Source organism: Phascolarctos cinereus, unplaced genomic scaffold (assembly GCF_003287225.1).
Source record: "Phascolarctos cinereus isolate Bilbo 61053 unplaced genomic scaffold, phaCin_HiC Scaffold_4;HRSCAF=312, whole genome shotgun sequence".
Lineage (NCBI taxonomy): Eukaryota > Metazoa > Chordata > Mammalia > Diprotodontia > Phascolarctidae > Phascolarctos > Phascolarctos cinereus.
In genome coordinates this window covers 203,912,628-203,930,334 of record NW_027555847.1, presented here as the reverse complement: position 1 = coordinate 203,930,334, position 17,707 = coordinate 203,912,628, and the positions used below count along the sequence as shown (strand labels likewise).

Genomic DNA, 17,707 nt, shown 5'->3' with positions numbered 1-17,707 from the left:
GGCCAAGGGAAAAAGACAGCCCAGGTGCTACACTTGCAGGAACAAAATATTAAAGAGCTAGAAGGAGGTCTCCAATCCCTTGGATGCACTACATAGAGATATGCTAGAATTGGCTTTTGAGAGGCAAATGTTGAATTTTCAGTGTGAGCATTTATATCTAAGAAAACAGGTAAATGTTACAACCAGGGCTTGACTTGTTGTTTTGTTGATTGTCTAGACTAAAGAATGTGAGAGAGATAATATTAATAATGCAGGTTAAACTTGAAAATGTTTAGCATACTTTTTTTTTCTCCAGAGAATCATTTGTTAAACACTTACCAACACACCACTGGGAAAGGCATGGCAAGAACTGAATAGGATGAGAAGGTGGATGGGTTGTGATATGCATTCAATGAGAAAATCATGGATCCATGGAGGTCACTGTTTGAAAAAGAAGGGTCATACATGACCCAACAGATTAAGAGAACAAGATTTTGAAAATGCCAACATCCATGGATGATTTCAGGAAACTTTCTTCAAAAGCTAATCAGACATTTCTATGATGCAAGTGTTTCACCATTAAATTGAGCAAAATCTCTAAGCACACTAAGCAGAATTTAGAAGGCAAAATGACAAACAGGCCCTGACTATGGCCTGACTATGCCAATAAATTATTGCATACAAATAGAATGGAATATTACACTGCAATGAATTATAATTGCAAAGAATTTGAAGAAACATAGGGAGACAATAGCAACAGAAGAGTTAAAAAACACACAAGCAGACAAAGCCAAACATACAATATATATTATGACAACACTGCAAAAACAAGAATCCTTGAGACAAATACAATGGTGCACAATGTTGGCATCTTACTATCAAAGTTAAAGTGTACATTCTTCCTTTCTCTTAATAATCATTAACCTACAAAAGTTAAAAGTAGCATGTACTACTTGACAGTCATACTAATTTAGGGCAGTTTTGTTCAACTTTTCAGGGAATTTCTTTTGCACAGTGAGTTGGTTGGATGTCTGTTGGGCTAAGCACTAGTGATACAAAGAAAGGCAAAAACAACCCCTGCCCTCAAGAGGCTCATAATCTACTGGAGAACTGGCCTAGAGGGAGGAAGACATGAATTCAACATCCACCACTAACACATATAGGATGTGTCACTCCAAGCAAGTAGCTTAGTAGCTCAGTGCCCCTAGGCAATTCTCTAAGTCTAAAAGTAGCAAAGCAGTAGCTTACCATGTTAGAGAGGATCCCCACATTGTAAGTTCTTATACCAGTTAAATCAAAGGGGGAAGAGGAAAAGAAAGAGGAAGAGGAGGAGATTGTCCAGGACAGGGTAGAAGACCATATGAAGACTGACTAAAGGAACTAGGGATAATTAGACTAGAGAAGATTTGGGGGAGCATGACAGTTGATCTACTACATGGAAGAACGACTTGCCTTGGTCTGCTTGGCCCCAGAAATTGTAACCAGGAGGAGAACCTGAAAGATTAGGCTTGATATCAGGAAAAATTTACTACCAGTTAGGGCAATCCAAAAGTGGAATGGGTTGCTTGCCGACAGACTGGGTTCCCCTTCCCTGGAGGTTTTCAGTTCAACAGTCAAGAATATATTAAGTGCTTCCTAGGGGCAGCAAGATGGTACAGTGGCCGGGAGTCAGGAAGATTCCTCTTCATGAGTTCAAATCCAGCCTCAAACATTTACTAGCTGTGTGACCCTGGGCAAGTCACTTAGTCCTGTTTGTTTTAGTTCCTCATCTGTAAAATGAGCTAGAGAAAGGAATGGAAAACCATTCCAATATCTCTGCCAAGAAAATCCCTAAGAGGATCATGGAGAGTTGAACACAACTGAAAAACAACTCAACAACAAAAATACGTCCTAGACACTTAGACACAATAAGAAACTGAAATAGTCTCTACCCTCAAGGACATTATATTCTATGTATATATTGGGAATAAACAATATATACATAGAAAATTAAATTTAAAAATATATACAAAGTAATTGGGGGAGGGGAAGGGGGACATTACCTACTAGGGGGACAGGACAGACTTCTTGGAGGAAGTTGCTCTTGAACTGAACTCTGAAGGAAAGTAGGGATTTTAGGTGGCAGTCTATTCCAGGCATGTGGGACAGCCTCTGCTGAGGCAAGGAGATGAAAGTTGGAGCAGTCCAAGGAACAGCAGGCTAGAATTCTGAGTGCTGAAGAAGTGATCAAGTGTCATAACCCTAGAAATACAATCTGTTGTCCAGAGTGTGAAGATCTCTAAGTGCCAAGTAGAAGAGTTAGTATTTTATTCTAAAGCAAGAAGGCATGGCTACAGCTTCTTGAGCCAGGAGCAAGCCCATGTTTTGGAATATCATTTCACTGTAATGTAAAGGATAGACTCCTGGACACACAGAGACTAATTAGAAAGTTCTTGCTGTATTCCAGGTAAGAAATAATGAAGATCAGAACTAGTATAACCCAAATGGCAACTGGTCAGAGATGTTATAAGAGGGAATTCTCCTTTGAGTAAAGGTTGGACTATTGTTTCTTTTCATATGCACATATACTGTTTTTTTCCCCATAGAATATAAACTCCTTGAGGGCAAGATGTGTTTCATTTTTGTTTCACAGTTGCCCCTGAGGGCCCTCCCAATTCTGAGATTCTGTGGATCTGATTTGGGAATTCTATTAAAGAGTGGAAAGTCTAAGATGGCCATCCCAAGAATAAGGTGAAATTTTAAGTATGATAGGAAACTCTTAAGTAAATGATTTTGTACAATATTCTAGGTCAGGAATGGGAAATCTGTACCTAGATTATAAAATATTTTCTGAGGACTGTGACAAACAATTGTCATTTCCAGAAATGACAGCGCTCTTTCTTCTGTGCCACACTGAGTCAAAAATCTGTTTTCCTTTAACTTCTCTCTGGAGCAACAATAAATATTTTCTGTTGTTTGACTACAGTTACATCAGAGTAAACTTTCTCAGGTCTTTCAATCATACCTCATAAAACATGGCATAACGGGGAGCAGCACATGTTATATGGAGGTTAGGTGTTTACCTTTAAGTGGACAGAGAGGGCATCCTTGGGTTTTAGTTTTTAAAGGAATTAAAGTTTAAATCACTGGTATAGCTTCCTTGATGCCCAAGGAATTAAAAGTTCAGCCTATGGGGAGTTAGTAATCTGTAGGTTTAGCAGAATTCTCATTGTGTGAAAGAAACACTCTTCTGACCCTGTGACACTGCTGATAGGGTGACTGTGGAGGTAGAGGCAAGTAGTATTTTATTTCAATTAATGAAGAATTATATCCTTTTTAATGCTGTTTTAAGTAAATTTGTTTTCATTTCATTTTATTGTTCATAACTAATGTGTTACTTTACAATCCGGAGCTTTAATCATTCACTGGACTGGACTAAGTTAGGCCTGGCCCAGAATATCTGGCATTGGTTGCCTAATGTAGATTGCAATAACTTTGGATTTTGTTTTGTTATTAAATAAGGAAAAAGGGTAATCCAATCAGGTGACTGAATGGCCAGATACTTATGGCTGCAATATTGTCAGGCTTATACGAGGAGCCCTCTATGGGATAATAAGGGATCCTTCACTAACTACATAGGATTAGACCAGTGGATGCTTAAGGAGCTTGACCAGGAAAGCAAAAATATAGCAAAGACCAGTATTCTTTGGCTCTTGCTAACAGTTTTAGGAAAGCTGGATTATCAATAAATAGAAAACAAGAAGAAATCATGGTTGTGTGTGTGTGTGTTCAGTACTTAAGGATAGGTATGAAAGCACTTTTGCTTAAGGCTCATATCTAGAAGGCAGAGAGGCCAAAACTAAATTGAACTAAATTCCACTAAATTGAAACTAAATTCAGCTAAATTGAAAAGTTCAATACCTGTGGCGCAAAAATCAATAGGCTTCAGATAGACTCTGACTTAGAGATCTAGTTGAAGGATGTGTTAAATCTCACTGAGATTAGGACTTTGAGGAAAGACAATGGGAACAGGCGGACAATGAGAATTGGAAATCTCACTGGTACAAAAAAAATTTTGGATTGATCCCTTTACTATCCCGTGACACCACCCTTCCCCAAGGAGTTCCTCTAAAAGTGACTCAGAGAGTAGAAAGGCTTTCACCACCAGAGGACTTGGAAGACTACTGGAAAAGTTTGGACAGTAAGCCAATGAGTCATTAGAATGATAGTCAATGTAAGTGTGGTCTAAGATCACTAATAGCATTTCTTTCGGCTATGGAGCTCCCTCAGGTTAGACAGCTTACGGAGTATTTGCTCTTGCAAAATTAGGTGAATCAGCTAGATGTGCTGGGCAGCTATCCAAATGAATAGATCCATCAATACAAACTGGAGATAATGGGAAGGAGTATTATGCAGACTGCCATATTAGATGGGCAGGAAGTGATAATATTTTCTCCTGGAAGTAGTTTTGGATATGACTCTTGGATATGACAAGCAGATGATTAGTCATCAGCCTGCAGAGGTCATTAAAATGTATTGGGACATCAAAGAACATGGATTTAAAGGTTCCTTTGCTCCACTCAAACTTGGGACATCCCCCAAAGCCCTCATCCCACTAGATTATTCTGAGACATCCATGTCATGGCTACCAGAATTCAAGGGGCTACTGGGCTGAGTCCACTTAGGTGAAGGATTGCATTTCCCCTAAGGCTTGGGCTGTTCTAAACAGGCTGCTAGATATAGACACTTGAGCTACTCTTGTAACTCAACATGCCTCTAGAGGCACCCTAGTTTCAGTCAGAAGTTCTGAATGTAATAACCCTTAAATCCATGGTCTCTGATGTCCCAATACAATTTTAATAATACCTCTGTAATCATCTGCTTGTCAAAAGAAGGAGCATCCTTGCTCAAGTAGGGATAGATTAAATACATGCCCTGCCCAAGGCTAATCAGAAGAAGTTCATCATGGGCATAGAAACTGGTTATTCCTGGGAGTCACTGGTTGTGCCCATGCCTGGAAAGCTCTTCCTCCTCATCTCTGCCTCCCACCTTCCCTGGCATCCTTCAAATTTAACTAAATTCTCACCTCCTTAATTTTCTAGTCCTCCCCAATTTTAGTACCTTCATACTAAGACTTGATTTAGTCATTTTTCAGTCATTTCCAACTCTTCATGACCCCTTTTTGGGATTTTCTTAGCAAAGACACTGCAGTGGTTTGCCATTTCCTTCTCCAGCTCATTTTATAGATGAGGAAACTGAGGTAAACGGGGTTAAGTGACTTGCTCAGGGTCACAGCTAGTAAGTGTCTGAGGCTGGATTTGAATTCAGGTTATCCTGACTCCAGGCCCAGCATTCTATCCACTGCACCAACTGGCTGCCCTCTAAGACTACCCTCAATTTATCTTGCATGCATTTTCCTTTGCACATAGTTATTTGCATGTTGTCTCATCCATTGGACTGTGGGTTCCTCAACAGCAGCAACTGTATTTGGGTTTTCTTTGTATCTCCAGCAATTAGCAATTCTGAAAATCAGTTTCTGGACTATTACCCTAGTTGTTATTGAACCATCTTCCTTCATTTAGATTTGCTACTGACGTAGAGAGTGATGCAGGATGGTCTCTCTAACAATATGGGTAGGATTCTATTGTTAAGAGGAAATGGTATATTCAGCATCTTGCTCCCTCAGGCATTGGTGCCTTGCATGAACAAATTATGGCTTTGCCAAAGGTAGAGACCTCCAGACCTGGCCCCAATACTTTTCATCTTCCATTAAACCTCAAATACAAGGACTTAGTTCTTGAGGAAAGCTGCTTTGTCTGATAGCTCCACACAACTGGACCTGAGGAGTCATTAATCCAACAGTAGGGTATAACCTTATGTTTGAAGCTTCTGGCAAGTCTTCTTCCAGTTGTATGTTCTGATCTTCTTTGTCACCAAAGAAAGATTCTACGGTCTGACATTTTTTGTGCAGTTTGCTCACGATCCCAGCCAATTACTTGAGTTTTAAACTCTTTGTTAAGGTAGGGGTCTACTTCTAGTATGCAGAATATACTGTCCCAAGCTTCAGAGGTTTTGTGCAGCTGTTTTCAGAGGAACTTCTAGGGACCTGTAAATTTTTAGTTCTTCCAAGGTGGTATGATCAAGGGCAAGGTATTTACTCCTTTCCTGGCCTGTACTCTAGTCTATGTGTGACTACAATCACTCTTGTCTGTCTTGGAACTGTGAGGAGGATTACCTCTCCATTGCCAGCACAAGCTCCACCATGCCAGCACTCCTCCTCACCCCAGGGCTGCCACCCAGAACTGCAACCCAGATCCAAGCACTTGCAAAGCAAGAGAATCCTACCCCAGCACCAGCAAAGAGATCCCTGCAATCCCCCTCTGACTGGCCACTCGATTCCCCCTCAGTCTGTGGACTCAGAGCTCCAGAAGCAGCCGCTGCCCCAGGACTGTGCCAGGACTGGGGCTGGACCAAGCTCCTCTCTCACTGAGGTCCAACAGATCCTTCCTACTGACCTTCTAATTTGTCTTTGGTGTTTGTGGGCTGAGAAGTCTGGAAACCTCCACAGCTCCCCTGAGGACTACTCCAGGTTCGCTGAGGCCCTGTCTTTGCCTGCATGGCCCACACTGAACAGTGTTCTTCTCCCAGCCTGGAGCAAACCTTTCCAATCAACTCTCCAGGTTTTCTTGGAATGGAAATTTGTTTCACTCTGTCTTTTTGTGGGTTTTGCTGCTCTAGAATTTGTTTAGAGCCATTTTTTACAGGTGTTTTGTAGGGCTTGGAGGACAGCTCAAACAAGTCACTGCTTTTACTCTGCCATCTTGGCTCTGCCTAGCTTCTGCCTTTGAAAAACCAGTATGGCATGATCCCACATGGTTCTTAACTACCTGTGGTTTGCCAATATTGGCCCTATTCTCCTACCTCCGGATAAAGGTTTTTACCTTTATTGCAATAGATCCTTATTCAAAATACAGCATTACAGAGCCAGTTAAATTCACCACCATAGCCATCACTCTAAAAATCCTTACAGAACATATCCTTCTTCCTTGTGGATCTCCCTGCACTATTCCCTCTGATCAAAGGCTCCCATTTTACTGTTATGTACATCCAAGATTGGGCCCACTACGGTTACATTTACTGGGTTTCCCATGTCCCAGACCATCCTCGGGCTGCTGGCACTGTTGAACATTGACCCAGACTTTTAAAACAATAGCTTCATTGTCCCACCCCTGATCATTAGGCCTGGGTGTCCTATCTCCTAGATGCTGTGTCTATATTAAATCAATACCAAAATAAGAAGACAGATGGTTCTGGGATAGCAGTTTCTTGGCTCCTAGAAAGAATTTGGTGGACTAAGGAGTAAAAAATCTGGGAAGTGCATTGGGGTAGATATGATCTCTACAATTCAGCAAAGGGCTTTTAATGTTTCTGATGGACAAAAATATGCCCTACAAACAACTGTAGTTAATAAGAAGCATGAGCAAAGTTCTTTCCTTGGCTCTGATCCCAAACAGGAGAATTGTTCAGGCTAGTACTCTCCAGGACAGATCCATGGTTACCTCCTATGCATCAGTATAAATAAAAAATCCCATTTGTCCCACATCTCTGTCCTGTCCCTCAAATGTCAGCCATGCAACTCACAGCTCAACCTACAGGGAATGCCAGGACTGCCAGACCTGAGGTTATCCCCCATTACTGGAGTAATGGCTGCTCAGGTCCAGTTATGGGGAAAAAAAACCCATCATTATGATAAAGGTGAATTTACCTGGAAGAAAGGGAATCCTTTAGCTGACATGGTGTAAATCCCAAGTCCCTCAATAAAGCTGAGAGGGAATCTTCACCTAGGCACCACAGAAGAAGGAGTTCATTCCTCAGTATGGGGCTGTGGGGCAAAAATTGTCTCCTGGGAAAAGGAAGATTTTGGCAAATGGGGCAAGGAACACTAAGTGGATGGCAGTATGAAATGAGTCTTGGGCTCACCTCAGGCTCTTGGGCATGTTGCATGACTGTGGCTCATAACCTCTTACCTATTTTGTAACAGATATCCCTGACCTTTAACAACATATATAAGGAATTGTCAATGATGCTAGAGCTATCAGCGCTGATGTTGTGGACTTGACGCTCCTGGTACTGGTTTCATTCATCCTTGTTTCATTGTGTTTTTGTTTTACATTGGAAGACTCATTAGGGACTTCCTCTGATATTATCCCCATTGTATGGGTTGTACTTTTTAAAGGACTTTTTGATGGTTTTGTGTTCTTATTATATGCATTAAGCTCTTCCACCAATGCTGGTTAGGCTAGACTTGCCCTGAGATCAAAACTGTTTAAGACCATTTTAGTGGTGAAAGGTCACCTAGAAATTGGGGGGCACTTAGCCCAAGGGGAAAGATATGGTAGGAGCATTTTTTATGTATTCTGAGCTGGTTTCCTTTTAAGAAGACAGGGAGATTATCTATGGGTTTGGACTGGTCCAGGGGATTCAGGTTTGAATAACTGGTTTGTCTTCCCATAACTCGTCCAGCCTATGGGGAGTTGGTACTCTGAAGATTTAGTGGAATTCCCACTCTCCTGCACAGATTCCTTTCTGACCTAGTGTCAGAAAGTGGAGGTAAAAAGGGAGTAGCTTAGTAGTTCTTAGTAGAACTAAGACTTGTGTCCTTTTTAACCTTATTCTAAGTAGTTTTTATTTCATCGTATGGTCTGTGAGCATTGCATTTCAATCCTGAGCCTGAATCACTGGAGAAACCTGAGCTAGGTCTGGCCCAGTATACGTGACTTTTAAGACCCTTTGACAATGTGACTGCCATTCTCTAAAGTGTTGCATCTACCAGTATAATAACAATACTACCTAAACCAATTTACTTATTCTGCAAATTCACAAGATTCACCAAACTTCCAAAAGAATATTTTATAGAACTAGCTAAAACAACTAAATTCATGTGGAAGAAGAAAAGGTCAAGGATCTCAAGGGTAATAATGAAAAAAAGTAAGAGGAAAGGGACCTATTCATACTTGATCTCAAACTGTTTTACAAAGCAGTCATCATTAAAATGATTTGGTACTGTTTATAAAAATAAAAGGGAGGTAGATCAGTAGAAAAGATCATGCATACAAAATACAGATGCAGCGGATAGAGCACCGGCCCTGAAGTCAGGAGGACCTGAGCTCAAATCCAGCCTCAGACCAAACACTTGGCACTTACTAGCCGTGTGACCCTGGGCAACTCGCTTAACCCCAATTGCCTAAAAAACCCAACAACAACAGCAACAAAATACAGACACAAAGACAGTAGCCTACTGTTTTGATAAACCCAAAGACCCCATTTACTTGGGGGGGAGGGGGAGAGGTCATTATTTGAAAAAAACTGCTGGTGAGCAAGTCTGGCAGAAATTGTTTAGGTTAACACCACACCATATACCAAAATAAGCTCCAAATGGATACATGATTTACATATAAAATGTCACATCATAAGTAAATTAGATGAAGCAAGGAAGAAATTACCTTTCAGATCTATAAAGAGAAGAAAAGTTCATTTATGACTAAACAAATGATTGAGAGGATCACACAAGATAAAATGGAAAATTTTGATTACATTAAATTTAAAAGTTTTTGCACAAAAAAATACAATGTAGTGAAAATTATAAGAGAAACAGGTAATACCAAAAAAAAAAAATCTCGGCAATAAGTTTTTCTGGTAAAGGTCTCATTTCCAAGACATATCTGGAAATGATTCAGATTTATAAGACTAAGATCTATTCACTAATAGATAAATGATCAAAGGACATGACAAGTAGTTTTCAAAGAAAGAAGTCCAAGCTCCCACAATCATAAAAAAAAATCCTTTAAATAAATAATAATCAACAAAACATAAATTAATGGAACTTTGAGGTTCCACCTCACGTCTATCAGATCATCAAAAATGGCAAATGTTGGAGGGACTGTGGCAGTAAAGGAACATTGCTGCGCGGTTATTGGAATTGTAAACTGCCTCTTGTGGAAGGCAATTTGGAATTATTCCAAGGAAGTTTTCAAATTGTGCATACCCTATGACCCAGATATACCATTTTCAGATCCATACCCCAACAAAATCAAAGAATGAGGGAAAAACACTATATGTTCAAAAATATTTACAACTACTCTTTTTATGATAGTCAAAAATTGGAAACTAAAGGGATATCTTCCTATTGGGAAACAGATAAACAAATTGTGGTATGTGAATATAATAGAATATTATTATGCCATAAGAAATTATGAAATGGACAATTTCAGAGGGAACTGGGAACACCTTATGAAATAATGAAGAGCAAAGTGAGCATAACTAGGAGACCAATTCATATAATAACATTATAGAGAAAAACAATTTTGAAAGACTTTAGAATCAACATCATAATAAACCACAAGTCCAAAAGAATAACCATGCCACTCACCTCCTGAAAGAGAGGTGATGAACTTTGAAAGACAGGTGATACCTTTTCAGACATGGCCAATGTGGGAATTTGTTTTGACAAACTATGAAGCTATATATTGATGGATTTGGTTTGGGGGTTTGTCTTTTTTTTTTTTCTTAATGGGGAGATTTACTGAGAGGGGCAGTTTTTTTTTATATACTTGCTATAGCATCCAAAGGACTTAACGACGAAAAAAAATGCTATCCACCTCCAGAGAAAGAACTGATGGAGTCTGAACGCAGATTAAAGCATACTTTTTTAAAACTTTATTGTTCTTGGGGGTTTTTTGGTCTGTATTTTCTTTTGTGAGATAGCTAATGTGGAAATGTTTTGCATGACTGTATATGAACAATCTATATCAAATTGCTTGCCTTCTCAAGGAGGGGGGAGGGGAGTGTGAGAGAAAATTCAGAACTCAAAGTTTTTAAAAAATGAACGTTAAAAATTTTTTTCACAATTAATTGAGAAAAATAAAAATCAACAACAAAATATATGTACAAAATAAAATAAATATAAATATGGTATATATTATATTATATAATATGTAAATTTAAAAATCAACATAAAATATATGTACAAAATAAATTAATTAAAAATATTTGTCACTTGACAAAAAAATTGAACAACAAACATAAACAAAATGGGCGGTAGTAGCGTCCAGAACTAACACAAGAAACCGATACAGAGTACAGCAAGGTTATTACTTCTCTCGATTTGGATGCTATTTTTATATTAGCCTAACATCGCGTTAACTTTCATAACAACTGTGTCATACTCATGTTGACTCATCAAGTTCACAGTAAACTAGTACCTAAACATCTGTCTGCCAAGCAACTAATTGTTTGTCTCAACTTCTCACGTGTAATTAATATTGAAAGTGCACTTGTAATGTCTGACTAATGAATAACTAGAAAAAAAATCAATTAATTCAACAATGGCTACAAACAGACTGTGAGCAAGAACCCAGTTTGGTTTGATTTTATTTTGCTTTCCCAGGATATCTTGCTTAAGAACATAACAAACAAGCCCAACCCCTCATCATCCCTTACTAATACATTTAACATAAAAAGTGACTTCCCCTCGTAGGATCTATCAGTGGGTTTATAAACACCAAAGTAGTTCCTTCCCATGTTATCAACCTCTCAGTATGCACCGGCTGTCTTTACCCATATTACCTGTTTTAGAAGATTGACGTAGTAAGCACTACATAACTGGTTCTAAGGAACAAGTGTTTGTGCAAAGACCACACCAAAAAAGTAAAGCATTCTTTTCAGAAAAGTATGCACAACACCAGCACAGCTGGGTCTTTGGGAACAGGCACATATATAGAACTGACAGCATTAAACATCTACCTGCATGATATTATTAAACAGAAGTAAAGTATTATAGTTAGAAAGGCCTTTATATATCATTGACTCTAATCCTCTTATTTTGAGCAGCTAGGTAGCACAGTGGAGCAATCGAGCACTGGACTTGGAAGACTCGTCTTCCTAAGTTCAAATTCAGCATCAGACATTTACTAGCTGTGTGACCCTGGACAAGTCAACTAACCCTCTTTGCCTCAGTTTCCTCATCTGTAAAATGAGCTGGAGAAGAAAACAGCAAACCACTCCAGTAGCTCTAAAAAGAAAACACCAAGTAGGGTCAAAGAAAGTAGGACACAACTGAAAAATGATTTAACAAATCCCTTCGTTTTAGAGATTAAGCAGCTAAAGTCCAGAAAGCTGAAATAAATAGTTGCTGGCATATCATCTCCCCCATTAGACTATGAGCTCCTTGAGAGCAGTAACTGTTTTTTGCCTTTCTTTGTATCCCCAGTGCTTAGCACAATGCCCGGCACATAATAGGTGTTTGACTAACTCAGTAGGGCCAAGATTATGTAGCTAATAAATGGCAAAGCTAAAATGAGAGCACAGATTTTCTTTGTCCATTATATTCCTTTCATTTAAACAACTTGCTGCCATTATTTGAGCAGAGAGGAGAAGGCTCCTCTACTTAAGGGAGAAAACAACAACCAAAACACTCCTTTCCGACCTCATCAGTGATGTTTGAAATTCCACAGAAAGTAGTTATTTCTTTAGATTCAGGCTTAGTACCCTATTAAAATGTAAATATCCCTAGTATGGGGAAAAGGTAGCCAGGAAATTTTACCAACTTCTCATCGTTACAGTGGTTGGCTAATCACTTGGGATAAGCAATAGTTTTGATGCAGTTTTATTTTGAGACAGCAATATTCATTCATGTGTGGTTTTGCTAACAATAGACTGATTCAGAACATCTGACCTTGACTAGATGAAACAATGTATTGAGCTAATTCCCCAAATTTAATCAGTTCTCTGTCAACTGAGTGCTGGATCTCATGCTATTGACATACATCTTCTTTCTTTCTTGCCATGGTTTTGAGAGCGGATATTAATAACCAAGATTAGAAGGAAAGTGGAAAGCTGGGAAACAATTTTTACGGCCAGTGTTTTCTGATAAAGGCCTCATTTCTAAAATACACAGAGAACTGAGTCAAATTTATAGGAATACAAGTCATTCCCCAATTGACAAATGGTCAAAGGACATGAACGGGCAGTTTTCAAAGGAAGAAATTAAAGCTATCCATAATAATATGAAAAAATGCTCTGCATCACTATTGATTAGAGGAATGCAAATCAAAACAACCTCTCACCTATCAGATTGGCTAATATGGTGGAAAAGGAAAATAATGAACGTTGGTGAAGATGTGGGAAGATTGGGACACTAATGGGGAGTTGTGAACTGATCCCACAACTTTGGAAAACAATTTGGAACTAAGCCTGAAGGGCAACCAAACTGCGCATATCCTTTGATCCAGCAATACCACTACTAGATCTGTATCCCAAAGAGATCATAAAAAAGGGAAAGGACCCACATGTATTTATAGTATTTATATTTATTTATATTTATAGTAGCTCTTTTTGTGATGTCAAAGAATTAGAAATTGAGGGGATGCCTCATCAATCGGGGAATGTCTGAACTAGTTGTGGTATATGAATGTAATGGAATACTATTTTGCTATAAGAAATGATGACCAGGTGGATTTCAGAAAAACCTGGAAAGATTTGCATGAACTGATGCTCAGTGAAGTGAGCAGAATCAGGAGAACATCATCCATAGCAATTGCAACATTGTGCATGATTAACTATGGATAGACTTAGTTCTTCTCAGGAATACAATGATCCAAGACAATTCCAAAAGACTCGTGATGGACAAAGCCAAACATATCTAGAAAAAGAACTATGGAGTCTCAATGTAGATTGAAGCATGCTATTTCCACTTTTTTGCTTGTTTTTTCTTTCTCGTGTTTTTTTTTTCCTATTGATCTGATTCTTCTTTCATAACATGACAAATGTGGAAATACGTTGGGAGAAAAATTTGGAACTCAAAATTTTACAAAAGTAAACACTGAAAAGTATCTTTACATGTAACTGGAAAAAAATAAGGCACTATCAAAAAAAAAGAATGGATACTACTCTAAGAAAGTCGCAATATTTAAAAAGAACGTTTCAATGACTGAGATACTGCAATGTCTGCTGGTGTGGGGAAGTCAAATGTTTCAAAGCTCATTCAAGTCATCAGAGAGCCAGGATTTTTCCCCCAGAAATACAAAGGAAAATATGTTAGAAAACTAAAAATGAGGACAAAAACTGACAAATTGTTATTGTGAAACAGCTTACAAATCTGAATCATTTCCTGTGCTAGTTCTCACTGTGCAAGCAGGATACACAGAAAAATAAGACATTGTCCTTGATTTCAAGAAGCTTAAAATTTGGCAGGAGAGATGACAAGTGCCAATAAAATAGCTATAAATTAAGGTAGAAAATGAATATACATTAGTAAAGGTGCAGATGAAGTGCTATGAGAGCAGATGTAGGAGCTATGACTTCTGACTAGGAAAAGTAGGGAAGGCATCATGGAGGAAGTAGAATTTGCTCTGGGTCTTGAAGGAAGAGTGGAAATCTTGACAGGTGGAACTGAATGCAGGGGATCAAAAAGTATAAGCAAAGCAACTCAAGTATGGGAAAGTACTCACATCTTATACTTTCTGCCCTCACATAGCCCCTAGCATATTCCTTATATATAGTGAGCATTCAATAAATGTTGGTTAAGTCAGACAACAATCAACATGCATTTATTAAGTGCTTACTATATGCCAGGCACTATGTGCATGTGTAGATTTATTCCATACATATATGGAATAAATATAAAAATAAATATATTCATTATATTTATATACTATATGTAATTTATATATTATAAACATTCTATATGGAATTACAGAAATTTCCAAATGGAGATGGAATACTGCAGCATAGCCTTGTATCATGTCACAAAGGTTAATTTATCCAAGATATGGTGATGTTTATGGAGTTTAGATGGATATATGTGTATGTGTGTATGTGTGTGTGTATGTATATATATATGTACATATATATATATACACACACACACACACATATATACAGTGATGTATATATAACTGTATATACATGCTGTATACTATATGTATGTATGTAGAAATGTATAATTATAGATGTAGATACAGATATACACACAGTTATGTATATACCATGTCCTAGGTGTTTTGTTGTTTCAAGTTATACGTTTCATATAAATCACATGATGTCTTCTTTCCTATATGTAAATTTCTTAAAATTCAAGACCCTGTAAAATCTGGCTCCAACTTGTTTTTCCAAGTTTCTCTTCCACCTTTCTCCTTCACACAATCAACATTTCAGTCAAAATATAGAACTCACAGTCCTCCGTTCCCCTCTTACCCCACCTTTTCCCAGTCTTTGCTCATGCCACACCTCATGCCTCTTCTCTCCACCTACAACTGTTGAAATGAGGCAGTGTGCTACAATGGAAACAGCCCTGGTTTGGGAACCAGAAGACCTGACTTATATCCTGCCTTTGTCACTTATTACGTGTGTAACCTGGGCCTTGTCACTTAATCTGGTTGGGCTTAATTGGCAAAATGAGTGGGTTGGACCAGATGACTTCTCAGATTCCTTCCATTTCTAAATCTATGATACCAAATACCACCATTGCTTCAAGACCCAACCCAGTTCCCACCTTTACTCTGATGCCAGCTCAAAGTGCTCTCCCCTCCTCAAATTTCTCATAGCACTTGGAATCTTTCCCTTGCATCCTATTTTGTTTAGTTTGTTATTTATGTAACCTTCTTAACCTTATCTCCCCAGACCATAAGCCCTGAAAGACAGGAGCTATGCCTTATGAACCTCAATTTTTAATTATTTCATTGAACTATGTGACCACCACAAGTCATTTAACCTCTCTAAACCTTAATTTCTTCATCTGTCAAACGGAGGTAAAAATTCCTATAGCATCCATTTCACCAGGTTGTTGTAAGACTCAGATGAAAAAAAAAACATGTTAAGCATTTTGCCAACTGTAAAGTGTTAAATAATTTTCAGTTATTATTATTCTGGGGTCTTTCAAACTGTACTTCTTTTCCAGTTGGTTTCTATTATTTGCTTATCAGGCTACATACCTTGGGGAATATTTGCAATGTTACTGTAAGAGAGAAAAACGAGAGACAGAAAGAAGGGGGCGGGGGGCAGAGGAGACAGGGGGAAAGGGGAAGGGAGAGGAGGAGGGAGGAGGGGGTAAAGGGGTAAAGGGAGAAGGAAAGAGAGAGAGAAAAAATATGACTGAAAATAAACAAATCGTCCTGCTCCAGAGGAATGGGGTCTTTGGAGCTGTACCTGGGTCAACAGCGTTGGGTGAGTGCTTACACCTCTGTGAGCTCAGGAGATGGGTGTGTCAGTCTTCCCCCCGGGCTGCACGCGCTATAAACAGCTCAGGCTCCGGCCCTCGGGAGCCGCCCTAGTCTCGATCCGCCCTCAGTGATGCCCAACTGCGGGGAAGCCAACTCACTTACCCGGGGCGCCGAGGGCGCGGCTGGCTGGGCGCAACAGCTGCACAAGCAGCAGCTGGAGGAGGAGGAGGAGGAAAAGCCTGCCCTGCCGCCCCTGCAGTAAGGGGAAGGGGCAGTTACTGCAGACGCCTCTCCAGGGGCCCCTGCCCTCACGGACCATAGCGTCTGGTCCCTTGTTAGTTAGCAGGTTAGCAGAGTCTCTTTGGGGTGAAAGCAAGGCCTTATGGATCTCGCCGGACTGGGGACTGAGCTTCTCCTGAGAGGTCTGATAAACCCTCCTCCACCCCCTGGGGAAGGGTTGGCCTGTGGCAGTTTCCGGACTAGGGAGGGTGTGGGTTGTGAGATGGAGGGCGGGGTAGGTGGAGAAAAGAGGGGAAGAAAGTGCGCCCCTCACCCACTCTTTGAGAAACTAATCCTTCCTTGGTACTTTGTATTAAAAAAATATAATTTGTGGGCCTTCCTGTTGCCAAACCCCTTCCTAATCCATCCTTCTTAGCCCCTCACCTGCTCCTTTCTTGTTTGCAAGCAGCCTCTTTTTCATATATTAACGTATGCACACATATAACACATTTGTCTCCCTTTTCCCACTGAAACTGACATTTCCTGTTTCATAACCATACTGTCCCCCTGACCCCTCCTCCCTCTTGGTCCAGTTCCAGGCCAGCATGAGTGGTGGCCCTGATAAGGGCTAAATTTGCCCTCCTGCTTAAAATATATATATATATTGCTGTCAAGGAAAGGTTAAAAATAAACCATTCCTTACTATGTTGTGGCAGTGTCCAAAAAAAGAGACAAAAGCTGCATTATATTTTATTTCAAAAATGATAACTGCCATGAAATCATAATAGTCAAGCTTGGCCTCACAGACTAGTTGGGAAAATGCAACTCCCTCTGCACCTTGGCACCTATTGGGAGACAATGAGAGAGGAATGTTGCATGTAGTGTCAGACACAGCTGTTACTTTTTCTGAATTGCTTTTTATTTTCTTTAATTTTTAATTTTTATTATAAGGAGTAGTTCACTGTGAGAAGAGAGAAAGGAAAAGATATTCAGAAATAAAGATGAGGTAAATACCACGGAGCAATGAAAATAAGGCTTTTTTGTTGTTTTGTTTTGGTTTTTTAAACAGCTCTCTGTGACCTTGAGGAAGTCACTCCAACTACTTGGGCCTAAGTTTTCCCATCCCTTAAAATGAGGAACATTAGGAGAGGTGGTGTCCAAGGTGTGTTCCAAATTTAAATCCCATAATGCTATGAGTATATCTCACCGATAAAAAAAAAAACACAAAAAACCCACAAATATTAAAGCCCTAGTCTCAAAGAGATGGATGGCATGTGGTTTTTCTGCAGTATTCACTCTTTAGCTCACAGATA

At 39.3% G+C, this 17,707-nt stretch overlaps 1 protein-coding gene across 1 annotated transcript in view; it reads right to left on the bottom strand.

Moving 5' to 3' along the window:
• The window catches only part of SUSD1 (sushi domain containing 1), a 334,279-nt gene extending 317,672 nt beyond the window's left edge, over positions 1–16,607 (bottom strand). Inside the window, exon 1 of the mRNA XM_078152858.1 lies at positions 16,338–16,607. Coding sequence (XP_078008984.1) covers positions 16,338–16,494 — 157 coding nt within the window. The 5' untranslated portion in view covers positions 16,495–16,607. The remainder of the gene's footprint in view (positions 1–16,337) is intronic.
• Positions 16,608–17,707: the final 1,100 nt, after the last annotated feature.